The sequence below is a fragment of the Kogia breviceps genome, chromosome 9 (assembly GCF_026419965.1).
Source record: "Kogia breviceps isolate mKogBre1 chromosome 9, mKogBre1 haplotype 1, whole genome shotgun sequence".
Classification (NCBI taxonomy): Eukaryota; Metazoa; Chordata; class Mammalia; order Artiodactyla; family Physeteridae; genus Kogia; species Kogia breviceps.
This window is the reverse complement of record NC_081318.1, coordinates 71,525,447-71,549,433: the sequence shown is the minus strand read 5'-3', so window position 1 is coordinate 71,549,433 and position 23,987 is coordinate 71,525,447. Positions and strand designations below refer to the sequence as shown.

At 36.0% G+C, this 23,987-nt stretch overlaps 1 protein-coding gene across 33 annotated transcripts in view; it reads right to left on the bottom strand.

Annotated features, from left to right (window-relative positions):
• HDAC9 (histone deacetylase 9) overlaps positions 1–23,987 on the bottom strand; it is a 1,021,922-nt gene that overhangs the window by 409,502 nt on the left and 588,433 nt on the right. For all 33 annotated transcript variants that reach the window (XM_067042622.1, XM_067042606.1, XM_067042614.1 and 30 more), the window contains 4 exons: positions 19,424–19,539; positions 8,937–9,059; positions 5,915–6,125; positions 5,269–5,486 (listed from right to left, as the gene is read on the bottom strand). In XM_067042622.1, the coding sequence (XP_066898723.1) occupies positions 5,269–5,486; positions 5,915–6,125; positions 8,937–9,059; positions 19,424–19,539 (668 nt within the window). The remainder of the gene's footprint in view (positions 1–5,268; positions 5,487–5,914; positions 6,126–8,936; positions 9,060–19,423; positions 19,540–23,987) is intronic.

Below are 23,987 nucleotides of genomic sequence, written 5' to 3'. Positions count from 1 at the left end.
TCTTTGGATTGTAAATGTCTATATAATTGTTGTTCAAATTAATTTCCTTGGGAAAATATACACTTTGCTTAATAGTGCACAAAACAGTTATATTTTAGTGCTGCCTTCAGGGATACTTTATAAGGAAAAATACACACACACACACACACACACACACACACACACACAACCATGCTATGTTTGTATGTGACCACAGGCATGAAAGAATATTCTCCCCTGAGTTGCTCTGGATGAATTGCTGTGGACAAGGAGTGGGTATGAATCATGAGGGGTTATGGAAAAAATGTAACATTTATGTTAGAAAATTATGTCAAGAAAAGGAATACAATAGATACTACTCAAATAAAGGGTCAAATTCTCTTCCAAAACTGATGAAAGCTCCCTCATAGCTCTGTGCCAGCATTTGAGCTTAACTATATTCATGCCTTGCTTGTCAGACATAAAATCTACCTGTTTTAATAAGGGCAATGTAGGACATCTGCCCGCCCTCCGCTTTACTGCTCTTGTCTTTGATATATTTTTATTATGATAAAATAGCACTCATGTCAAAATGCCTAAGTATCATAGTAATAAATATATAATAAATACTTATATCTAGAGTGAACCTTGACACATACAAGATATCATCTCATGATTTATGTGGGTTTTTTTTTAAGCGTTGGCTGATATTCAGTCATAGGAATGCATAAGGTATTTATCACAGAGCATTTTACAAAGAAAGAGAGGGAGAGAGGGAGGGAGAGAAAGAGAGAAAGAGGCAGGGAAGGAAAGAGAGAGAGACAAAGAAAGAAAGAGAGAGAGAGAAAAAGAGAGAAGGGAGGGAAAAGATGTAAAAAGGACAAGATAATCCTGAGAACTAAACAAGTCTCAAATCTTGTTTCCCTAAAGAAAACAATTTCCTTCCTCATGTCCCCTATCCTAATACTTAAAACATTGTATTGTATTACTGTTTACTGGAATATTTCAGTCCCCTGCTCCCCATATGGTAAGCTCCATGAGGATAATGAATGTAGTTCTCTTAGTGCCTAAAATAGTGTCTGGTACCAAGTAAGAATTCAGTAATGATTTGCTAAATGGACACTTGCATAGATTATTTCATTCAAATAAGTATTGAATTAAGAAATAATTTTCTTAAAATTTCTTCTCATAAGGATTTGATGGGATGAATATGAAAAATATAGGTATTAGAAAGGTTATTAAAATTCTAGTTAAAACAGAAACAATTAGGCATCAACCAATGCTATACTATTAATACTGTAACTGAGAAATAATTCAAAGAATAATGTTGTCATTTGGAAGGGGGCAGAGATCTATGTCAAATTATCTCACAACAAAAATGACTGAATATACTTTGGAAAATTTCTGTATATCATTCAGAGAGTGATGTGACTAGAGATCTACCCTTCTAGTAATTAGTCAGTGGTCAGAATACTCCTTCAAAAATCATAAAAACGTCCAAGTAACTATGGTATTTTGTTTTCACCATAGTTTTTACCAGAAAATCTGTGGCAATATTTAAACTTGAAAAGGGTTCAGAAGAAAATTATCAATACCCTCCTATATTTTTGTTTGCTATATTGTATTTACAAGGAAAATTCTGTTTGAGAAACCATTTTCTTCTAATAAAAAAAATCAAAATATACTGGCAAAAGCAAGTTTTCTTTTGAAATCCTCATATTAAAAAACTCTTGTTTTTTTGAAACATGAAGGTACTATATATTAGTAATATAAATTATTTAAATGCATTTCTAAATTTTTTATATGTCTCCAAAAAAAAACCAAAGAACAAATGTTGTAAGCCATGATTTTCTTATGGTTAAGCTTCTCAAAACTCTTTCAGTGAAAACAGAATATACAAACTGATAAGCAGAGATAAATCATTCTGACATTTTTCATTCATTTTTCAAGCTTGCCCCATTACTTACTGGTAGATACAGCAATACAAATGCTACATAAACCCATTCCTGGGGTATTTCTGCTAAGCTATTAAGCACTTACAACGTAATTACATGAGGCTTAACATCTTACCACACACAAATTTCCCATGTAAATGTCATTAAAGTATCAGGTAACAGGTAGGTAAATTGTTTAGTATGATTAATAACATTTACATTGTATAGTTATAACAAGCATGAATGACTGCTTTCATAAATGCAGTCAAATAATAGCAAGATATGAGAAAGTCTTTAAAATTTAATAAGTCAATCATTGTATAAACTGTTCTGAAAAGTGTAGCTTTGCTTCTAATTCTTCTAAAGATTATTAGCAATTCAAATAAATCATTAAAAATTTCATAACAGGAAGGCCAATCATATTTAATATGATGTAAGTTTAGAGATAAACCTACTTATTTTTTCTTTCTCCCACTCCATTTTTCCTCAAAATTCCTAAATTCCTCAAAAAAGAACCATAAAGAAAAGCTGAGGGAATAAAAGGAAAAGACATTTTAAAATATGTCATCTGCACACCTATGTCTTCACGTGTGCCTATATTTCCTGCTGGAATAAGTATCTCAAGAGTAAGGACCATGCTTTTATGATGTCAACTATTTGGCTCCAGTTTGAATGGATTCAGTAAATGTTCTTCCATGATAATAGGAAAAAAACAACATATATTAAAGTTTCTGTGGTTATTTCTCATTAATGGTTATTCTAAATGGTTAGAGTACACATAACTATATTATTATATAGAAACTTGTTATCTTTTGACATCTAAGTTTGGCCTTCTCCTGATGTGAACTAAATGTTTTCATTACCTCATGGGGGAGGGTGAACAGTAGCAATTCATTTATTAATGGTTCTACTGTGAATACCATGGAACAGGATGGAGTTCAAGATTTATTTAATAAGATTCTTCTCTATTTCCTTGGACAATTGAGGGCAAGTGAAATATTTTCAAATCTGGAGAATACCCAGTGTGCATATGCCATCTTGATTAAACATGTGGAATATATACATGGAGAAAAGCCAAGTAGAGACCTGCTTGAGTAATCTAAACACCCAAGTTGAGAGAGGTTAATATATAAAGATCAGCTTTGTACTTTGAAGTTTTCTGGGCTTCATTTTGCCTAATTAAGACAAGATTTAATAATCAAACCACTGTACAAACATGTACCTAAAAGTATACGTTTGTTTCTAATTTTGGGAAGAATTCTTAACAGATTCCAAGGAATCAGCTCCACATGGGAGAAGGTCTCTGATAAGATTTGCTTTTCTCATTGCTAAAATGCAAATGCCTGCTTTCCATCTTAGTTTCTTCCATGTGACGGAGGTTAGCATCTGCCTGTCAAAATCTCAACTGTGATACTAATATACAAAGATTCTGATATTAACAAACCATCTGAGTGTGAAGCAGTGGCAACTCTAGGTCATAAAAAATGTATTCCAAAGTATTCTTAAAGGTATTCATAGAAATCATCTGTAGATGATGATTTCAAAGGGATCAATTTACCTAATGTACCTATAATAGAATATGCACATCCACATATTTCTAGGAAATAGAACCGAGTAGCAGAAAGTATACTTACAATCCAATACTACTTTTCTAAATGAACTTAATTCCAGATCAAAATATTGTGAGGTGAAAAGTAGAATTCCCAGTCTTTCCTCTCACACTGGACAATGTTTCAAGAGTACCTGGTAGTTTTAAGTAGTGCTAAGATACCACAAAACAAACCAACCAACATAACTCTACCATAAGAGAGTAAACATGAAGAATAACATTCAAGACAAGGAGTATTATATGCCATTATACAAGAAGGAAGTTGGTTCTCCTCTGACAAGACTGATTTTACCCAAAACAATTCGATAAATTTAGAGAAATGCTGTAGCAATAAAACAGGCATTAATGTGACGATATAGAAAGAGTCTGAAATATAGTGAAATACAATCTGCAGTACAGCAAACGATAACAGGAGAGGCAGCTGGCACAGCCAACCACCCTGAACCGCAATATACACACATACACGTCATCTTTGAATGCTGCAAAGGGTTGGGCTGGGAGAATCTGTGTTCAATATTGTGGTCTTCAGCCCATGCCCCCTTCATGGCTCTGCCTTGTTAAGATGGGGGTCAAAGAGGAGAGAAAATCTCTAATCCCACCTGCAATAAGGTGAGCACATGATAAAGACCCCCTTCTCTTGCTATTAGAAAGATGATTAGACCTTCTCCCATGAGATTTTGTTTGGTTTATATCACAATACAATAAAGCATTTAAATACTAATTCAATTTTTAGCTATCCATTTATCAGTAAACAGGAGACTGTTTCTCAATATAATGTCTCTAACAAGGTATTTGGAGGTGATATAGTAACAAAGGATAATAGATAGAATTTTGATATTCAGGACCTTTCATTTTCCAGAAATGAGAGGATTCTACTTTGTAAGGCTACCATAGCAGAGAGTAGTGGCAAAACTGTACAGACCAGTTTTGCTTACAAGTTCATTGAAAATGCTTTGCTGGCCCGCCTGATACCATTATTTTAGAATGACTGTGGTTGCCTCAGCAGGAGGGCTCCTGAGGATGTGCTGTGATTCAGGCATTTGCTGTTCATTTCAACCACAATAAGGCTGCCAGAAAGAAACTACCACAAGTTTCTGAGAAACTGCTTCAACACTGACTGGAATAAAGTAGGGCATATTAAAAAATAAATATAACATGCATACAAAGAAGTTGCTGAGAAATAACTAACTGGCCGACCTTGGCATAGCTGCTAGCACCTGTGCAAACTTCAACTCTGCTTCACACCTTTACTACAATAACAAAAAATGGGGCTCTGTACACATGTGCCTTTATGTGCTTCTGCATTAAGATAGGTACCCAGGGCTTCCCTGGTGGCACAGTGGTTGAGAGTCCGCCTGCTGATGCAGGGGACACGGGTTCGTGCCCTGGTCCGGGAAGATCCCACATGCCCCGGAGGGGCTGGGCCCGTGAGCCATGGCCACTGAGCCTGCGCTCCGCAACGGGAGAGGCCACAACAGTGAGAGGCCTGCGTATAGCCAAAAAAAAAAGAAAAAAAATAGGTACCCAATGATAAAAGACTTTCTAATCTAGGACCTCAATTTTGCTACAAATGTCCTATGCATGTAGTGATGGAGAAAACAGTGATAATGTGATGGTGTCCTTGAGCCCTGACAGCAGGGCCAGGAGGGCAGTCTCCATTTGGCTGTGATGGATACCAACATTCTCTCTTGTATGCACACATCAGTGAAAAAAACCCCAATTTCCACACCAGAGGTTATGGCGTGTTGACGTGGCTTGGGGACTTACCTTGTTCATGTGGATCTGCTGCTGGTACTGCTTCTGCTTCTCCAAGAATTGCTGGTGTTGCTGCTGAATGACCAGCTGAGCCAATGTGCTCTGAGGCAAAGGTGCAGACTGGGTTCGATTCAAGGGTCTGTGACGGGGTAATTTGTGGGTACCTCTAATGCCAGGTGAAATTCTCTCTTTTGTTGCCAAGGGAGACTGAGGATGTAAAGGAACTCCGCCTGAAAAAAATATATATCTACATGTATATATGTATACAGACACATACACAATTTAAGAAAGAAGCTACAGAAAATAGCTATGGATAAGTTTTACGAAAAGTAGTATACTACCGGGCAAATATCAGAAGGCTAGGTTGGGTGGGGTGAAGGCAAAAGTGCCAAAGCATTGGGAGGATAGGCATCTATCTGATCAATGACTCACCAATAGTCCACTCTGGTATGTATGAAGGTTAAATAAGGTGAGTTTTTTTTCATGGATCTAGAGGAATAAATGAAGACAACAGTCTTTCCACAGTACTAAGTATCAGGGAGACCTATGTATGACACTGTGAATCTTTACTAGGTCTTGAGTTAAAGAGACATTACATTGAATTGCTGATAAAATGAAAGCCCTAAAATAACCTGCAAATGGTGCCGTTATGAATTACCAGCCACAAGAAGCTTTTGCTGTCGCATTTGTTCTTTCAGTAGTAAATGCTGCAGGAGAGCTTGGTGGCTGCTGTTGGGCTTTCCCTCCAAAGTGACATGGGGATGGTTTGAAGATGCCGGGATGCCTCCCCCATACTGCCCAGGCAGAGGAACACCTTGCCTGAGTGTCTGGGTTTCACACTTCTGTTTTTCTTTGAGTGAATTTGAAGCCTGTGTCAAGAAATAATACAGATGTTAATCTGCTTTCATCCATATGGGTCATTAGGTCTGTAAATCATTAGATTAGTTTCTCATTCCATAATTCCCACCCCCCCTAACCCCCGACCAAAAAGCCCTACCTTACCCAATGGCTGAGTAGGGAAAATGGATAACACCATGTCTTGTGAACCAAGTGAACTAACAAAGGAGAAACAAAAATAGAGCTGAAGCACTGGAGACAATTTAGTATTGGGTATCATTATACTGAACCCAAAATAAAACTTTTTTTAACATTAAAAATCATGCTAATTTCAGGCTTAATAACTGGGAGAGTTATTTCTAAAATAGTTTAATATACTGCTGTAGTAAAAAGTATATTAGAAAAGTAAAATTTATTCCAATCACTGAGCTAATGGCTATACAATAGGGATTAAGAAGGTAGAGATAAAATGATCCGTAATTTTAGAGTTTCAAGCAGAAGGAACAATTCATCCTTTCTCTATATGTCCTCTAATACATTCACAGAGCTGTGGGTTTCTAGTATTTAATTTTTAAAATAAAATTCTTGAGATAAGTCAATGAAAGGTTATATAAAATATGCAGGAATTTGATTTAAACATGTATTTTATATTAATTCATAACAGATTCCCAAATCTTTAAATATTGAAAATGACACTCCAGATACTTTTGTTTAATAAAATAAACTCAAGTGAAATTAGATATCAAATAAAAATGCTACTAAGAACTTGAAATATATGATAACACAGTAATAAGGCAATAATATTTATATCATCAACAGTAATAATGAATTCTCCTATTCAAAGAACTTAATGAATGGTGGCCATTTTGGTATTACAAAAGCAGAGGTCTAATACCTCAAAATTATGTGGCATGTTTCTTTTCAAAACTCATGTTTCATCTTTCAAAATTGCTGTGTACCAGGGAAGCAAAGCAATTTTCAGTGACGGAGAAATTGAAGGACAAAGAGGTAAAAGGTTTGTCTTAGTCACATAGTGAGTCAATGCAATGTTTAATCTAGAAGTGATTCCTTCTCCTGGCCTCTTTTCCTTAAAATTTACCACTACTCAGTGGGGAACTAGAATATTAGAGATCCCTTTGCCAAAGCAATGCTAAGCTTGAAAAATTAATTGTGATGGCCTCATCCACACCAAAATGGAAGCAAAGAAAAATGAAACTTCAATCCAAACCACATTGGTTTATTCATCCAAAGGTACCAAATTGTATTACCATTGAAACATTAAATGGTCTGGTTTTTAGTACTTGGTCCTTTGGGAAAAAATTCTCCCCGACCACATTAAAAGTGGTGTATGTTTGTGTTAGCTGGTAGCAGTGACTTAAAACATGCAAAAAAATAGTAGAAAAAGAAAAAAAGCCTATTCACGTGTCATAAGGTTTATGTGTTAGTATCTGTTTATCATCATAAGAGATAGGAAAAAATAGGAACAGAAGAAAATAATTTTTAATAAGTGAAGATTTGAAAATATCATGCATAAATATGTATGTTTTACTTCATCTCTAATTTCTTTCTTCTTTTCACTAGAGCCAACTGTTTACAAATGCTTCACGTGGAATTTTAGGGGCATAGCTGAATTCCGTGTTTTTAAGCCTGTCTTCTTTAATCTCCAAGTATAAAACAACATCCAAATTTTGCTTTCTCCTCACTGGCATAAGATTACTATATCACATAAGATAACATTCTACTCCATTAAAAATACCAAATACAACAAGGTACCTCTTAGATTGGTTTTATAATATGTATCGAACACAATCATAAAATTTATCATTTAAAAATGTCACCTGTAGGTGTGCTTGTGCATAAACTAGTAGCATACCATAGATAGGGTTCATATTTTGAAAATAAATTAGTCACAAAATGGTCAACTCTTTATGATTTCTTAATGTTAGCATACTGTAAAAGATGTGAATTTGACAAGATGGACTCAGTGGAAGACCTGCATCTAAAAATTGGCAAAATTGGTACCAAGGGTTGGATCAAATTTCTCTTTAAACCAAATCTATCATATGACCTCTGCATAAGTTCAATTTAATTTACTAACTTTTCACAGATAAATTAGTCTAGGTAAAGTTTACAAATCTTTTAAAATGAATGAAATTTATATTATTTTAGGGAATATGCATAAAATAATTATTGCTGTCTTCTATTAGTAGGACAATTACCTCCAAAAGATCCTATTTCAGTTGTCAGGACTTTTAAAGTTAATTGATTCACTTTGAATCTCCAGGCAAGAGTTTAATATTGTTCTTAGAGAGGTTTTCCAGATATGTATTCTTCAATACCACAGAGTCAGTAACCTAAATTCTCAAAATAAAGTCATTCACAAAATAAATTCTTTAAACATATGCTGCTGTGCTTCAGACGCTGCACCTCTCAGCAATGGCTTGAGTTGAGGTTCAGGTCTGCTACTTGCTGGGTCTCTGATCTCGGGCTTTTATGCATTCCAAGTCTCAGCTGCTTCTTCTGTAAAAATGTGTCCTGTAATCTCTTTTTCATAGGATGGCTGGGTGGAGCTACCAAAATAATATACCTGGAGAGTGCTTTCTTTTTTAAAAGCTATAAAGCATCATACAAATGTTAGTTATTATTTTTATATATTATGATATGAACCAGCATGATTCTCTAATGTGAAATTAAATTGAACATCTTTGAACCACTCAGCAAACAGTGAAGGAGAAGTAGACTACCAAGTTTCCCTGAAGTCTAAATATACAAGAAAAGAAGGAGAATTCCCCTGTGAAAATATCCCTTGGGCTGGTTTAGGCTGTTGCAGGGTAATGACTTACATTCAGCTGGGCTGGCACTGCTGGAAGTCCCAGGGTAATGTTGGGCAAAGAGGGAGAGGTATAAAGACTGAGCAGGTTCATGGAATCTTCGTGAATTAGAATGCGTTGCTGTGAAACCATTTTCTGGTAAAAAAAAAAAAAAAAGTGAAAGGGAACTCTCAAAATATTACACAATATCACATATTTTACTGTAACGTTCTCATTTCAGAAAACAGATTTTATATTATCATAATCTGTCAAAACATTTAAGTATTTTAATTAAGAACTTATAAGTATTTTATGACTTCTGTATCCAAAAATGTTATATGTAATAAATTAAAAATATCTTCATCAGTTGTAACTCTGAAATCTGAAGAAAGATCTTCTATGTTTATTTGGAAAAAATTCATTTTTAAAATTCTACCTTTATGGAATATAATCAGTGTGTTTGTCATCAATTGGTAAAGTACAACAATTAAATTGAGTAATTCTTATGAGTAAAGATTTTTGTATTACTGCGTGATGAATATGTATGTAATGTTGCTATAATCGTTATCCTCATATGGATTAAACATCATTTTGCTGATGGGAAAAAGTCACACAAGAAAATCTGAAATATCACCATACAGGACTTCTATAACAATTAATTATATCTTTTTAAAGTATAAAATTTGTGAAAAGACAACTCTGTATGTTGTTTTTTAAATCATACATATTCAGAAACTAAAGTAAATGTTAAAATGTTGTGAATTCCCTGGGCCACAGCAGTCTTCACTTACGCTGAAATACCTTGAAAACTTTGGCATCAGAGTCCTTTTTACAACAAATAACCTTTTTTTAATCCAATACTAAGAGTCATGTTTTCCCACATGTGGCCTAATATAGTTGCTTGAATTACATTTTCTGTTTAACTCTTGCTTCCCTCCCAGAACTCTTATACAATAAGAGTTACAAAGGTCTTATTAGACTAAGGAACTCTGGCCTGATATGGTCCCCAAGGGAACAACATCCCTGAAAAAGAATACTCCATGTAACAGTATGACACAGTGACTGCTTTCTTCCCAAACAAAAAGCATATGGGACTCCAATAATAGACCACCTCCAAGAGGGATATTGCACACACGGGCTTTGACTAAAGTAAATATAATAACTTGTCAAGTATGTTTGGGGGAGCAGTAGATTTTCCCCTGGACAAACCTGGGATATCAATTAACTGGGGAAAATATCATGTGCTAATACAATGCAACCTCAGAATGTCACTGAAGAGTGATGCGCCACCAAAACACAGGATGTTATTCCAAAACATCACCTCAATCATACGTTTGTTTGGAGATGAGTCGTAGCCTTAACATAATAAGAGCAGAAAGCTAAAGGTGGACTTTTCTCATTGCAACTTGGAATTCCAAACCAACTCAGAGTTTGTTTTTTCTCAGAAGAACAAGTCAGATATTTGTACATGGAAAGCAAGAAGTATATTGAAATTTTTAACATTACATTGAGTTTATATGAAACCTTTTATAAAATTAAAGTTGTCAAAAACCCATGAAGATTGTTGGAAAAGATTTTATCATCAGAATATATGAGACTGTAATTTTATTTAAGGAGTATCAACAACAGCTGCATATTTGCTCTAATTTAAAAAGATGAGTTATTTTGCTTATACTGATAAGTTTTTACCATGATTTTTAAATATAGAATCTATACCTGAACAAGAACAAAAAGAACATATGAGGAAGTAAAAATATTTTAACTAGCTTATTGGCAGCAAGCAGCCATTTATAATAAAAGGATATTTCATCTGCTTATCTGTATTTATGGAAGAGAAATAAATGCGGAAAAATAATTACTTTAAATCATATACAATATTCATTCAAGGTTGCATCTGCTTCCCCCAGCACGAAGACTTGACAGGCACTGTGGGAATGACACCAAAAGTTACCCCAACCTCACAAAAGAGGTTATCTTTGTTTTCCAGTCAGAACTTGGGCGATATCCTCCTACCTCATCGTAGGAAGCAAACCTATACTAAAGTGAAAAAAAGGTTTCTTCTCAGGTGTAATAATTGCAGTAGCACACTGGCTGCTCACAGGGGCTTTGACAAAAGTGAAGGGACTTGGGAATGTTCTTACTATGGGACTTCAGGCCCCTGTAGCTTCATAGCAAAATTGAGTGGTGCCATTTCCAAGGATAGCACCGACCATGTGCCAAGCCCTATGCCAGGGAGTTTTGGGACATTAACCTAATTCCTACTTCCTAATTCCAGGCACTCTCCAGCAATCTTATGCTCTTGTTATGGATGAAGGAACTGAGTGATTTCCCTAATTCTGGTTCCCACTGGGATCAGCAATAAAACTTTTAAACTGATCAAGGCTGGATGATTTGTTGTCAGGTACTGCTGCAGAAACTACACACCACTCTGCAGCCATTACTGAAGGATAAGGGAACCATAAAAAAGTATGGAGAAGGAGGAAGCTTGAGAGAAAAACAGGAAGCACAATCAGGCCCTGGGGCTTATGGAAAAGAATAAAAGTGTACAACTGGGAGCCAGCTAGCCTGGCATGAGAAGAAAGCAAAAGCCCTGGTGACTTTATTAGACATGAGGATCTTCAGGTCATGGAGACAATTCCTGAGAAAGTAAGGAAAGTCCAAAGTCCCCCAAGTTGGGGGGTATAGTTGGTTCCTCCCACAGAGGCTAACTGGTATATATGATATCACAGAACTTCAGAGACTTGGACATAATTTATTTCCTTCAATTTACAGATAAGGAAATAAGCACAGCATTTACATAAACTTCCAATGGATAAAATCACAAATGACTTAGCTGAAATAATGTTTTTCTCAAATTATCCTCTTTAAATATAACTTTCCTCAATTTGACTTCTTTTTTTTAAAAATTAATTTATTTGGTTGCATTGGGTCTTAGTTGTGGCAGGGGGGTTCCTTAGTTGCGGCCTGCTGGCTCCTTAGTTGTGGCATGCGAACTCTTAGTTGTGGCATGCATGTGGGTTTTAGTTCCTGGACCAGGGATCGAACCCAGGCCCCCTGAATTGGGAGCGCAGTCTTAACCACTGTGCCACTAGGGAAGTCCCCTCAATTTGACTTCTTGATAGAAGGAGGCTATCTATTCCAGGTTAATGTTTCTTAATAAGAAACCGGAGCTGTATGGTACACTGCTAAAAGGGTGCAGGCATACTTGAAAGTCAGATGAACAGATGGTGAGAGGGAACATTTCACTGAGACAGTGAAGGATCCTGACCAGCATTCTTGCAAGGCTGGAAGGTTACCCCACCTTAGCACTGTGGTGAGCTTACAAGTATTTCCAGGCAAGGCCAGGATTTTTCCAGGAAGCAGTTTTGAAACCGATGCAGCCCTTAAATCAGTGCTGTGCTAAGATGTCAATGTTTCATACCTTAGAACATGCGGAAGATGGTTTTAATCTAAAAATTTTTCAGAACCAGAAATGATTGCTGCAGTCAGATAAAATGGAAATATTAAATGTATAATGGCTATTGTTTAACATTCACAAAACAATTAATTACAATTAAGTTAGATTAATTGGGTGGGAGGGGTACAAAGATGCCCTAGGCCACATAAGTTCACAGGCTACTCGGGTGCACAGAAAAGTAGAGAACTAGCTCTAATGACCCGTCATAATTACTATATTTAGAGTATGCTCAAAACACTTCAATGGCACAGAGCAGGTTGTTCATTTTAAACTAGGCTTTGATGGGTAACTAGCCTTTCACCAGAAAGAGCATGATGTTAGGAAGAGAGATATGACTGAGCCAGCTGTTGGGGCAGGGGAGGCCTATCCATATTTTAATAATGACCTTCAAATTTTAATTACCTTTCTCACCATCATGGTAATTGGAACCCTACAGCATGGATAATATTTGAAATTCAGGTGAATAAAATACACATAAACTGAAAATTACGTCTCTCAATAGAGCTATTTCTTTAGCTATTGACATCAAGAAGACCTTAGTTTCAATCAAAAGATTCAAGGGCTTCCCTGGTGGTGCAGTGTTTCAGAGCCCGCCTGCCGATGCAGGGGACACGGGTTCGTGCCCCGGTCCGGGAAGATCCCACATGTCGCGGAGCGGCTGGGCCCGTGAGCCATGGCCGCTGAGCCTGCGCGTCCGGAACCTGTGCTCCGCAATGGGAGAGGCCACAACGGTGAGAGGCCCGCGCACCGCAAAAAAAAAAAAAAAAAAAAAAAAAAAAAAAGATTCAAATTCTCTTACGAAATGGACAGTGGCAAAAATTAGAAAAATGGACAATGTTAAATGTCACAGGGATTTAGGAAAGTAAAAACCATCACACATTACTGGTGAGACTATGGACTGGTATAGCAATTCTGGTGACTAATTCAGCACTGTACACCATGACCCAGAGGTTCTCCTGCTGCTCAAGAAATTCTCATTTAGCTATAGAGTGATGCGTGTTGATATACACTAAAGCATTTTTTGGTGGTGGGTGAGAACTGGAGGTCACTGGGGAATCCAACTGGAGAACAGGTAGGTAAAATGGAGGAGTACCCACCATGGATTATTACAGTGATTAAAAGCAATTAGGCATATGCATCCATTATGATGTGACTAGCTCTAAAGAGCTAGTCTTATTTTTATCAAATGCTTAGTGATAAGAATAAGAAGTGGGATGAGATTGATAACACCATGCCATTTACATACCCTAAAATTCATGAGCACAAAGCAAAAAATACATGTATGATGTAAGAATCCATGCAAACAAAAATACAGGAGAAAATGACTGCATATAGGGGCAAGGAAAATGCATGTGGGGATAGAAGATACTGAGGAAGAAAGGAAGGAAGGAAGGGAGGGGAGAGGGAAGAAGGGAGGGAGAATTCCTTTCTTGATCTTAAGAAGACAAAGAAGTCAACAGATGACCCTTGACAGAATACTAACTATGTAATCACCCACTTTTTAAGAGGCTCATAGAAAAAGTGAATGTAGAATTTTCAAGTTACTGCATGCTCAAAATTATCTACAATATGTATGAGCATTAGAAACATTAGAAAAAGAATATAAGTATCTACAAGGTTTTGGTGAGCAGCAGTCTGGACTGGTGTAAAGGAGAATGATCTTGCACTTGAGCTCTACCACTCACTGGCTTATGACTCTGGGTAGCTGCCTATCTTCCCTGGACATCAGATCCTTCAGCCTAAGACTGGAGCACCCATGACTAGATCTATCAGGAAATATCTGTTCTATTAGAGCGGCAGCTAGGAAGACATGCTTGTAAGTCTCAATCTGTTTTGGCTTTAAAAGGTTCCAAATCCCCAAATCCAGATTATCTAAATAAAAAGAAGAACCACGTTAAAAACAAACAAGTAAACAAAGAAATTTTTAAAAAATCGCTTAATCATTTAATGTTTGCCTAACGGCTTTCATGGTATTTTTCAGTATAGAATTTATTTTCCATTCTCCTTTCAGACAGCTGATAGAAAATTAAAATCTCCATGTGATGAATAAATTTTTTTAGGCAGTAAAAATCTCTTAAGTTTTCATTTTTACTGGACACCCAAGAATGTATTACTAAAATGGTTTGGAGGAAAAAAAAAATTATCATTTGACAGGGCTTCCTTTGCATTTAAAAGTCACTGATGTTTTGTTAAAGGTCTTGGTTTACATTATTGACTCATGTTATTCCTAGTAAATGATTCTTGTGTCATAGCAACCTCCTTTCCCCTGGGGCTGGTGGGGGGAGGAGGGTCTTATTTGCAGCTATCTAAAACCATAGCTCTACACCCACTCAGAAGGGAGCATAACATTTACAGCAAATGTCACAACAACTATTATGAAACAACAGGCAGATGAGTCATGTGAGATTGGGGCAAAACAAGTGACATTTCAGATGATTTTAGAGTACTTAACCTTATTATTAGAATCCATTTTTAAAATTGTTCGTATCTGCTGGAAAAAATTATTTAAAAAATAGCATAGCAGAGCCAGCCACTAATGTTCAACTAGAAATAAACCAGCGGCTTGGCTACTGTTAAAATAGCTATCAAATAAATCTACCAAATCTAAAATAATGGTGTTGATATTCATGGAAACATATTTGAACCCACAGGCCCACAGTATTAACAATAAAGTAACTAGATAGGTAAAGACATCTCTGACTGGAGTTGGAAATAGAAACTCCTGAGGTTTCAGCTCCCCAACCAAGTTTACAAATGAGTAAAGCAAGTAGCTACAGTGATCCGAGTTCGGGACTGAGCATATGTAAGAAATTGAAGAAATGGAACAGAAGTGGCCAGAGCAGATGGAGGCTCACTCTCACGTGAGATTTGTTGGCTTGATGACAAGCATACTAAGGAGTTTTCCCTACCAAAAGTCAGTATTGATACCAACAACAAAAAATGAACTTGTTCTGCACTTCACAACTTACCACCTGCCTTCCAAACACTGATTCCCCACCACAAAGCTGCTGAGGTAGTTATTACCACCTTTCACTAGATAAAGAATCTGAGGTTCAGGGCAAGTTCAGCAACTTAACCAATGACGACAAAGCAGTTGGTTTTGCAGCCAGGTTCCTTGGGAGCCTTCTGAATGGAAGACCCATACATCTGAATGCAATGTGCAGTTTCCTTAGCCTGGACTTACAAATAAATTCTCCTCTTACTTCTGTCTTAACCTTTATTTAAATTATGCAGAACACATGAATTATGAGAGAGAAAATTTTCTTTTTACCTAAGCCTCAAGATCAGCCTGAAATACAGCCTTACTTTCCTATTTCCTAAGCAGCAAAAAGGGAGTAGAATCCCATTCGTTTACATGGGATCTGAAAGAATTAGGTGACATGCTTTTCTATTTCCAGGTCACAGAATAGAGAGTTGATTCAAATGTACACTGTTATACTATTTTAAGCAAAGATGGTAGAATAAGCCTATTTTATAAATGGTAAAGTATGCAATTAATTTGATTTTTGAAAGTGTAATGATGTAAATTTTTCATACCCCCAAATATTTCTGTTGATATGACATCACATGCTATTATTAATCTTAGATGTCTATAAACATCATACTAAATTCAAAATGATTAATCCAAAATTGGCTGAAAAACATTGTTTTTTTCCTCTTTTCTCTAATTTAGGTGGAAATATTTGGTGTTACAAGATGAGGATATTAATTTGCTGACAGTTTCAGTCTGAATTCTGCTGTCTCCTCACCTCTCCAGTATGAATTATGCTACAGACCTCTGTAAATGCAATGCAGCAGAAAACCACATGTTAGCCATCAGGGTTGAATTTTTTGTTCTGGGCCACGGAGAGGCTACCCATCAGTGCATAAAGGTCTGCCCACCTGGCCTTTTGGATCATAGTTCAGGCACACAATTAATTCATTATGAGGTAAGTCACTGCTTGCTTTTGAACTAGTCTTTCCAGCTTTGGAGGTGAACATCCTGTCACTGACCTGAAGAAATACCTCTACTCTTTCAAACTCCATTCAATCACATTTCCTTCTGTTTTGTTTTTTTTTTTAAACTGGTGGGGGTGGAAGGAAAGAATATGTCAACGATTAGCTGAAAAGCTGGGGCATATAAACAGATATTTGTGTTTAGGTATCAGCAAAAGGTTTTAGGACTATAAAACATTAAAATAGAAAAAGCAAATTCCTTTAATTTACATTCTCCACTGTATGTATTTTGAAATTTAACGATAGAGTCACACAATCTGGGACACTCAATTTAATTTAACAGGTTTTAAAAAGCTTGAAGTAAAGACAAAATCTCACCTTTTCCCATTTATATCCAGTTTCATGAAAATGTATTGCTTGGTTGTTTCTTAATGTTGTACTAAGTGCTATATGCATATGATTGTATTTATAATGAAGGGTTATATGTATCTTCATCTTTAGAAACAAACCATATCCCCTACTGCCTTCCTCCCCCTTGACAGGTAACCACCATGCTAAATTCTGTGTTTATCACTCCCTCGCTTTTTAAAAATATACTTTTATTACATACGTTTTTTTCGATCAAAATACTGTACTGCCTGTTTCTGAACTTAACAAACTACTATCAAGCTGTAAGTGGTCTTCTGCACCTTTTCATACTAACAATGCTTTTCTAAGAATCATAAATGCTGTTGAATGAATGTGGTTTAGTGTGTTTTCATTTTCCGAGGATACAGAATTCATCCAGAACCTATTTAGAACCCAGATCTTTTAGTGTTTCTGCAATTGAAATGCATTCTTCAAACTGAGAGGAAATGGAAATCTAAAGTTTTTTAGAAATATTTGTGACCAAGTTGTTCTTTATCTGGAAATTGATTAAAGGGTTGCAGAAAACTGACTGATATATATATATCTATATATAGATAGATATAGATAGATATATGATATATATAGATATATATATATCATATATCTATCTATATCTATCTATATATAGATATATATATGATATATATATATCAGTCCTCATATTATAACTGATATATAAACTGACTGAGATATAACTGCATTAACAGAAATACAATACCTGTAACCAATAGTCCAAAAATCCCACTTACATCTATGGCCACAAATACATGTGAAATATTTATTCCACCTGGTATCATGTTTTAGAAAGAAAAATGAAGACGAGAAAGGGACAATAGGATGGTAAGAAACAAGAAATAGATGGAGGACAGGAGATAATGTAGCAGCTTGAATTGTATTCTTCACATAACTGAAAGATGGTCATAAGCAACAGAGCATCTATCTATTCTGCTCATTTTCCTTGGAAAATTGAGGGAAATTTTTGAAATCTAAAATGAATGTGTATGTATTCCTCTAGAAAGAATTTACTTCTGCTTTTTCCAGATACCTAGGGAACTAAAAATCTGGGGCCCTTTAAATTAAATTAACAGTTTGAGGTTATGAAAATTCGGGCTACAACTAGCTTCTGGTTACAACTTCTCCAGGAAAGACTCTGCCCCTGCTCTGGTCTACATCAAGACACCTCTGTGGGTGGGGATGAGGGACTCACCAACGTAGCACAGATATGGTCTTTGGGTCTGAATGGTTTCCTGTTAGATTATCCTCTTTGGTCAGTACTGGGCTTTGCCTTCTCTCTCCCTTCAGAGTTATGTGAAGCTCTGAAAACCAAAACTCAAGACTCAAGTATACAAATGTCCTCAGAGAAGTAGTGACTTCACTGGCTCCAGTCCTTTCCTTATCAGGGACAACCTTCCCTTATATTCTGGCCAGATAATTTATAACTTATAAATAATTTATTATACATGTATGTGTGAATGTATGAAGTTACAGACACAGATGTTGGCATAATGTACAGAAGACATTTCTATCAGTCAAGCTAACCATTCAAAATCAACTAGGTTGCCCCAGGAGACAGTGAAGTGAATTCTCTTTGAATAAAGAGTGCTCTGGTGGCAGTCTGATAATCACATATCAGGAGAGCTACACAGATGGTTCAGGAATCAGAGATTTGATCAGTCCCTTTCAGCCCCAAAGGATCATGACTCTATAAAACACAAGAGGGAAGAGATATGGGAACATATGTATATGTATAACTGATTCACTTTGTTGTAAAGGAAAAACTAACACACTATTGTAAAACAGTCATACTCCAATAAAGATGTTAAAAAAAAAACACAATGGAAGAAGCATGTCACAGTTTTATATGAGAAGTTACCCCCTGCATATAGCAATACATGGTAAGGAGGCATTATAATGACAGAAAAGAAATATTGAGAATTTCAGTCGATTGACGGTGACTCCAAAACAGCTGATTCCACAGGAGTGGCTGTTGCCTTTGCTTAGCCTACTACAGAAACTACATAGACAAATTCTTGCTGACTCACAAATTTACTTTCCTCTGTTGTTGTATCACTGGTTTCAATAAATCATGTGCCAAAAAACAAATGTTATTACAGTTGACTGCATACAGTCAGAAAAAAAATCATGTGTTATTTCAGACCAGTTTCCTTTAATCTTTCATTTTTCAAGGACAGAGTTCATATATCATTTATCTTTATATCCCCACTGCCAGGCAAAATGACTGGCACATAGTAGGTCCTTAATACATGTTTGCTTAGAGGAGCTCTGTGTTCCTCAACTATGATACTTCAACAATTTTCTCATTACTCTTCAGGTCAATTGGATAAAACACCTAACTTGTTTTGGGCAACTGTTCTTCTGAGAGGTTTGCATGATGATGTTTTACTTACTGATGGGTCTACTCCCATCAGGATAACCAAGAACCATGCAGAAGGACTTCTGAGTTGCACAACTGCTGGGCAGTATATAGTCAGCATCACTAAGAGTGGTTTCTTTGAGGATTATACGTCAGTATTTTGAAACCATGACTGTCATCCAAACTTTGTAAATCAGATTGAGTTTACTCAATTCCACACATTATAAACCTATCAGAAAAATAACTAAGAACGGGTGGCTTTAAACTTCAATTCAGAAATATCACTGCATTTTAGGGGGCTAATCGAGGATTAACTTTTAAAAGAACCAAAATAATGAGTCTTACCTCAGCCTGAGAAGTAGGGGGCAAAACCGAAGTATCATTTTCAGTAACATTACCAGTTGGCCCATTGTTTGGTGAACTGGGACCAGACCCTGGAGAACTGCTACTGACTGAGGATTCTGAAAAACATTGTGAAGTACGAATACACTCATGAAAAACATACAAAGATGAACTGCAGTTATACTCTAAGTAATATACAGAAGTGAACATTGTTTTTCTTCCCCTATGTGAATGACTAAATAAAAAGAACTGTGAAAAATTTTGGAACATTTCTGAATTTCCATACCACGTTTCTTCCTTTGTTTTCACTGCTAAAAATACAACATAGTATTCATTAATTTTAGAGAAGTAGAGATATCCAGTTAGAGAGGATTGTAGAAGCTTTCGATTAGGGGAAAAAAAAAAAAGGATGTAATCTTCTCTTATTTGCTCGTGTGCTACCGTAAAAAATACCAGTAGTAGAGATAATGGACTTGCATAATTCATAAAAACATGCCATCAACAAATGAGGCCTGGAGCCATTCCTGTTGTGTGTGGAAAAATTGCTTATATGTTATGTTATAAATGGCTCTTTATTTAATTTACTAAGGCTGTACCTTATTACAGCACATCTTAGTCAAAGTTGTATGTAGAAAATACAATAGAAGATAAAATCTCAATATTGTATTGATGGCCTTGTACAACATTGGCTAACCTTAACTCTACCCAACTTATTTTCCAGAAGATGAGAAGTTGCCTGAATTTAATATGTTCAATTTTAAACACCAATATAACAAGAAACTCATTTTAGCAAGAGTTCAATAACAACAATATAGATCATCTCTTTCATCTTCAGATATAAAATTCACACACATTTCAAGTTACAAAGGAAGTTATGCACTTACTAAAATATCTAATTAAAGAAATAGAAACTTTCAGTTCCTAGAAATATAGCTAAGAGAGGCCATCTTATCAAGCCTTGCCAAATTATCTGTTGAGCTCTAATGAATCCCCTATCACCTTCCATAGTTCATTCATTTGAACATTTTTCTAGGTGCCTCATCCTTATATCTTGTTTACTCAGCTCTGCACAAATGATCTTGGCCTCACACTTCTCAGAGACTGACAACTTCTGACATGATTTTTATCAGTAACTTTTCTTTCTACCTCATGATTTTGTTATCCACACTCTCCTTGCCCGTGTCAAAGTGAAATCATTTCTCTCCTGCTCCCCGTTCCAATGTGGCCAACAATCACCCTCACCCATGACCCAGTCCCCTTAACACTTGCTTTAGAATTCTGCTCCAGCAATTATTTTGAATCTTCAGGTCCTCCTTTTCCACTGGAATTGTCCCTCTAGTCTGAAAGCATGCTAATAACTTGTGAGAAGTAGTGTGCTTATTCTTCAAGACCAGGCAATCTAGCTTGCTCACTGTGGACTGCAACTGTTCTGTTGAACACCCCGAAATTTGAAGGCTTTTAACAAACCAGTTCTCACTCTCCTCATCCTTTCTACAAGAAGATTCTCCACTTCCATGTTTGTTTTTCCATCTCTCTGGCTTTTCCTCCTTCGACCAATTCCTAAATGGAGATATTCACCGAAGTTTGTAGCCTTATCCTATTTCTCATTCCCTTGTCAAAATCACTCAAAATTATGACATCATACTATAATTTTTAGGCAGAATACTCCCATAAAACTTTTATTTCTTGTCTTTCCTTCTCATAATTTCTAGCCTGAATCCCTTTGGAATACTGGACATTTTTCATCTCTTTTTATATGTGTATCAAACTCAGTGTATTTCAATATTAAATGTGCTCGGCTTACCTCTATCACTACCCTTACAGTCATTCTCATTCCCTTCCCTACTCCAAATCTAATCAATTACTAGATTATTTCGTTTTGTTCTTTACATCATTTCTCATCTACTTCTGACAACTATTCTCTCATGGACTGTAGCAAAATTCTCCTGTATTTCTAAGTTGCTACAGCAGTCAGTCTCTCCAAACTTTCCTTAAACTGTTGCCAGATGGATCATAGCAAGACAACTTTCACTACGTTCCTCTGCTCCAAAATGGAGCCTAACATTATTGCCTACTATTGCCCTTTCTGAACTCTGCACTCAGTCAAATTTAAATCGCCTACTCTCCGTATGTGCTGCTTTCCCATTTCATGCTTTTTTATCCTCCTTTTCCTCCTCCTACTTCACTGAAGGTCCGATCCCACCTCTATGCTCAAAGCCTGGCTCACATACCATCTGTCACCCATGAATGGAAGCTCCCAATTTTCAGGCTATAGTTGCTTGCCCTCCCTTGGAACACCTATTACTTTCAACTTTCTATTATAAATATTTCTCTACTCAGAAGTGCAGTACCAATGGAAAGAATGTGAAACTGGTGACAGAATTCTGATCCTGCCACCTACTGACTGTGGGATTTCATCAAGTCAATGATATCATAAAATTCTTAAATACATATTGCTCACTACCTTTTGGTCTATATATCTTGCTTACATTTGATTAGTCTACTTTTATATTTGCCTCTTTCTTGTTTACTTTTCTTTTAACAAAGAAGATGCACATTAAAAAAAATACTTCAAGAGTTTCCTTCCCTTGGACTCCTCTTGTCTTTCCTGTATGACTACACACTGACTTCTCATTAAAGTCCCATTTCTGTATCCTGTCTTTAAAAAAACAAAAATAAAAACTATTTTTAAACATTCTGTCTTGTCAATTTAAAATTATGTTATTTATATTATTTTATGTGATACTTACACAGAAGTATTTCCTTATGTAGCAATCACTATGATAGGCACTAGAATTCAAGACAACAAATCCTACAACAGGATTCTACAGCATCACGCTGGATAGGGTCTGGGAGGGGAGGTAGCAACTGATTTTCTGGGAACACTGACAAAAATCTCTGAGAAGAAATAATATCACAACTGGGGCTTGAATAAGAGCAGCTCATGAAACGGGGTCAGTGGAGAAGGGAAGACTGGAGGAGAAGATGTTGCAGGCACAGGGATGTTAGAATTTTAAATTAACATGGCTTTGGGGGTGGGGAGGGGAGGAAAACTCTTGGCTTTGAAAAAGAGGAAGATGATAAGTGGTTCTCATGTAAATTACTGGGAAGAGAGAGGTGGCATGGGTTTGGAAAAAGCAAACACTTGAACCTATGAAACAGGGAAGAGAGAGGTAGAGGTGAAAAAAGAAAAGCAGTGGTAATTCAACTGCTATGATGCTATGGTGGTCTCTGACTCGATAGCAAAAATAATTAGTATTAAGATCCAAACAGAGCTCATCCTAATTACATGAAAGCTGGCAAAGAAAGGGGAAGGAGTACAGGTAAAGAAAGCTGTGTGTCCAGTAGTTCAGGTCCTCCAAAGACATTTAGAATAACTGCAACATACCAGTTAAAAATATCTACCAAAGAATCCGTGAGTCCCAGCTTAATGATCACAAATGTGTGTCTAATAAATGTACAAGTCTCTTCAAATACATGTTTTTTTCCTCAGTTGAAAAGGGTAGTTATTATATCACAAAATTAGAAAGAGAAAATTATGACATTTCACAAGTAAAGAAATCTTAGTAGAACTCTAGCAAATCATAACCCTTACAAATGAGAATTAATTGTTACTCAGGTAAGCACTGAGCTAAATTCCACTGAAATTTGGTAAGGACGAGAAAGTGACCATGGGAAAAAAGTTATGATCAAGAAAAAGATTAATAGGAAAATAGAAAAGAAATTGAGATAAATAAATATGACCTTAAACAATAAGATTCTAAAAAAAACAAAAAAAGCAATATATATGTTTTTCTATTTTCAAGTTTTTCTGTTATGAGAGAACCTACTCTCTCCCATTAGAAAAATCACCTATATTTCGTTACATTAGACAATTGATATGTTCATTATTGTTTACATTCATTAAAACAGATTCACTCCCCAACTCCCCAAGCCCACCAAGGACCTCTATTATGAAAACTTACTTAAGATTTTTACTCACTAAAATACATGTAAGTTTCTTGGCAAAAAAAGTCTATAACTCTAAATTTAGAATTCAATTGGTCAAAATTAGTGATTACATTTGATATTGGAAAATAAACTCTAGTAAAGTAATTGTTTATTTAATATTTCTTATCCCTCAAGAAAAAATTTTCCCACCAATACTTTCCCTCAGATAAACATATTAATCTGTCAGGACTGAATAGAAGACTAAACATTTTTTTGCCCTAGTAGCCTGTCAAAGCACTGTGTCATCAGTATTCTGTACTTTTCCACCTCTGCCTCTACCTCTGCAATCTTCTCCATACTGTCTCCCTAAACTAGACACTATCATGACCAAAGAAGATATAGAAAACAAATAATTTGTTAAAACTTGCTAAGAATAAGATCTGATCTTGGAGAAATAATACCAACTGACTATATTGGTATAAGCACAATTCTCCTTGGGGATGGAGACAAATGGTTGTAGATTATCATTTCTTTATTGATGCAACCAAAGGAAATGACCAGATACAATGCATAGCTCTAAGGAGGTACTCGATAAACAGTAGTCAGTATTGTTATTCTGGCTAGGCTTTTTGGTTCT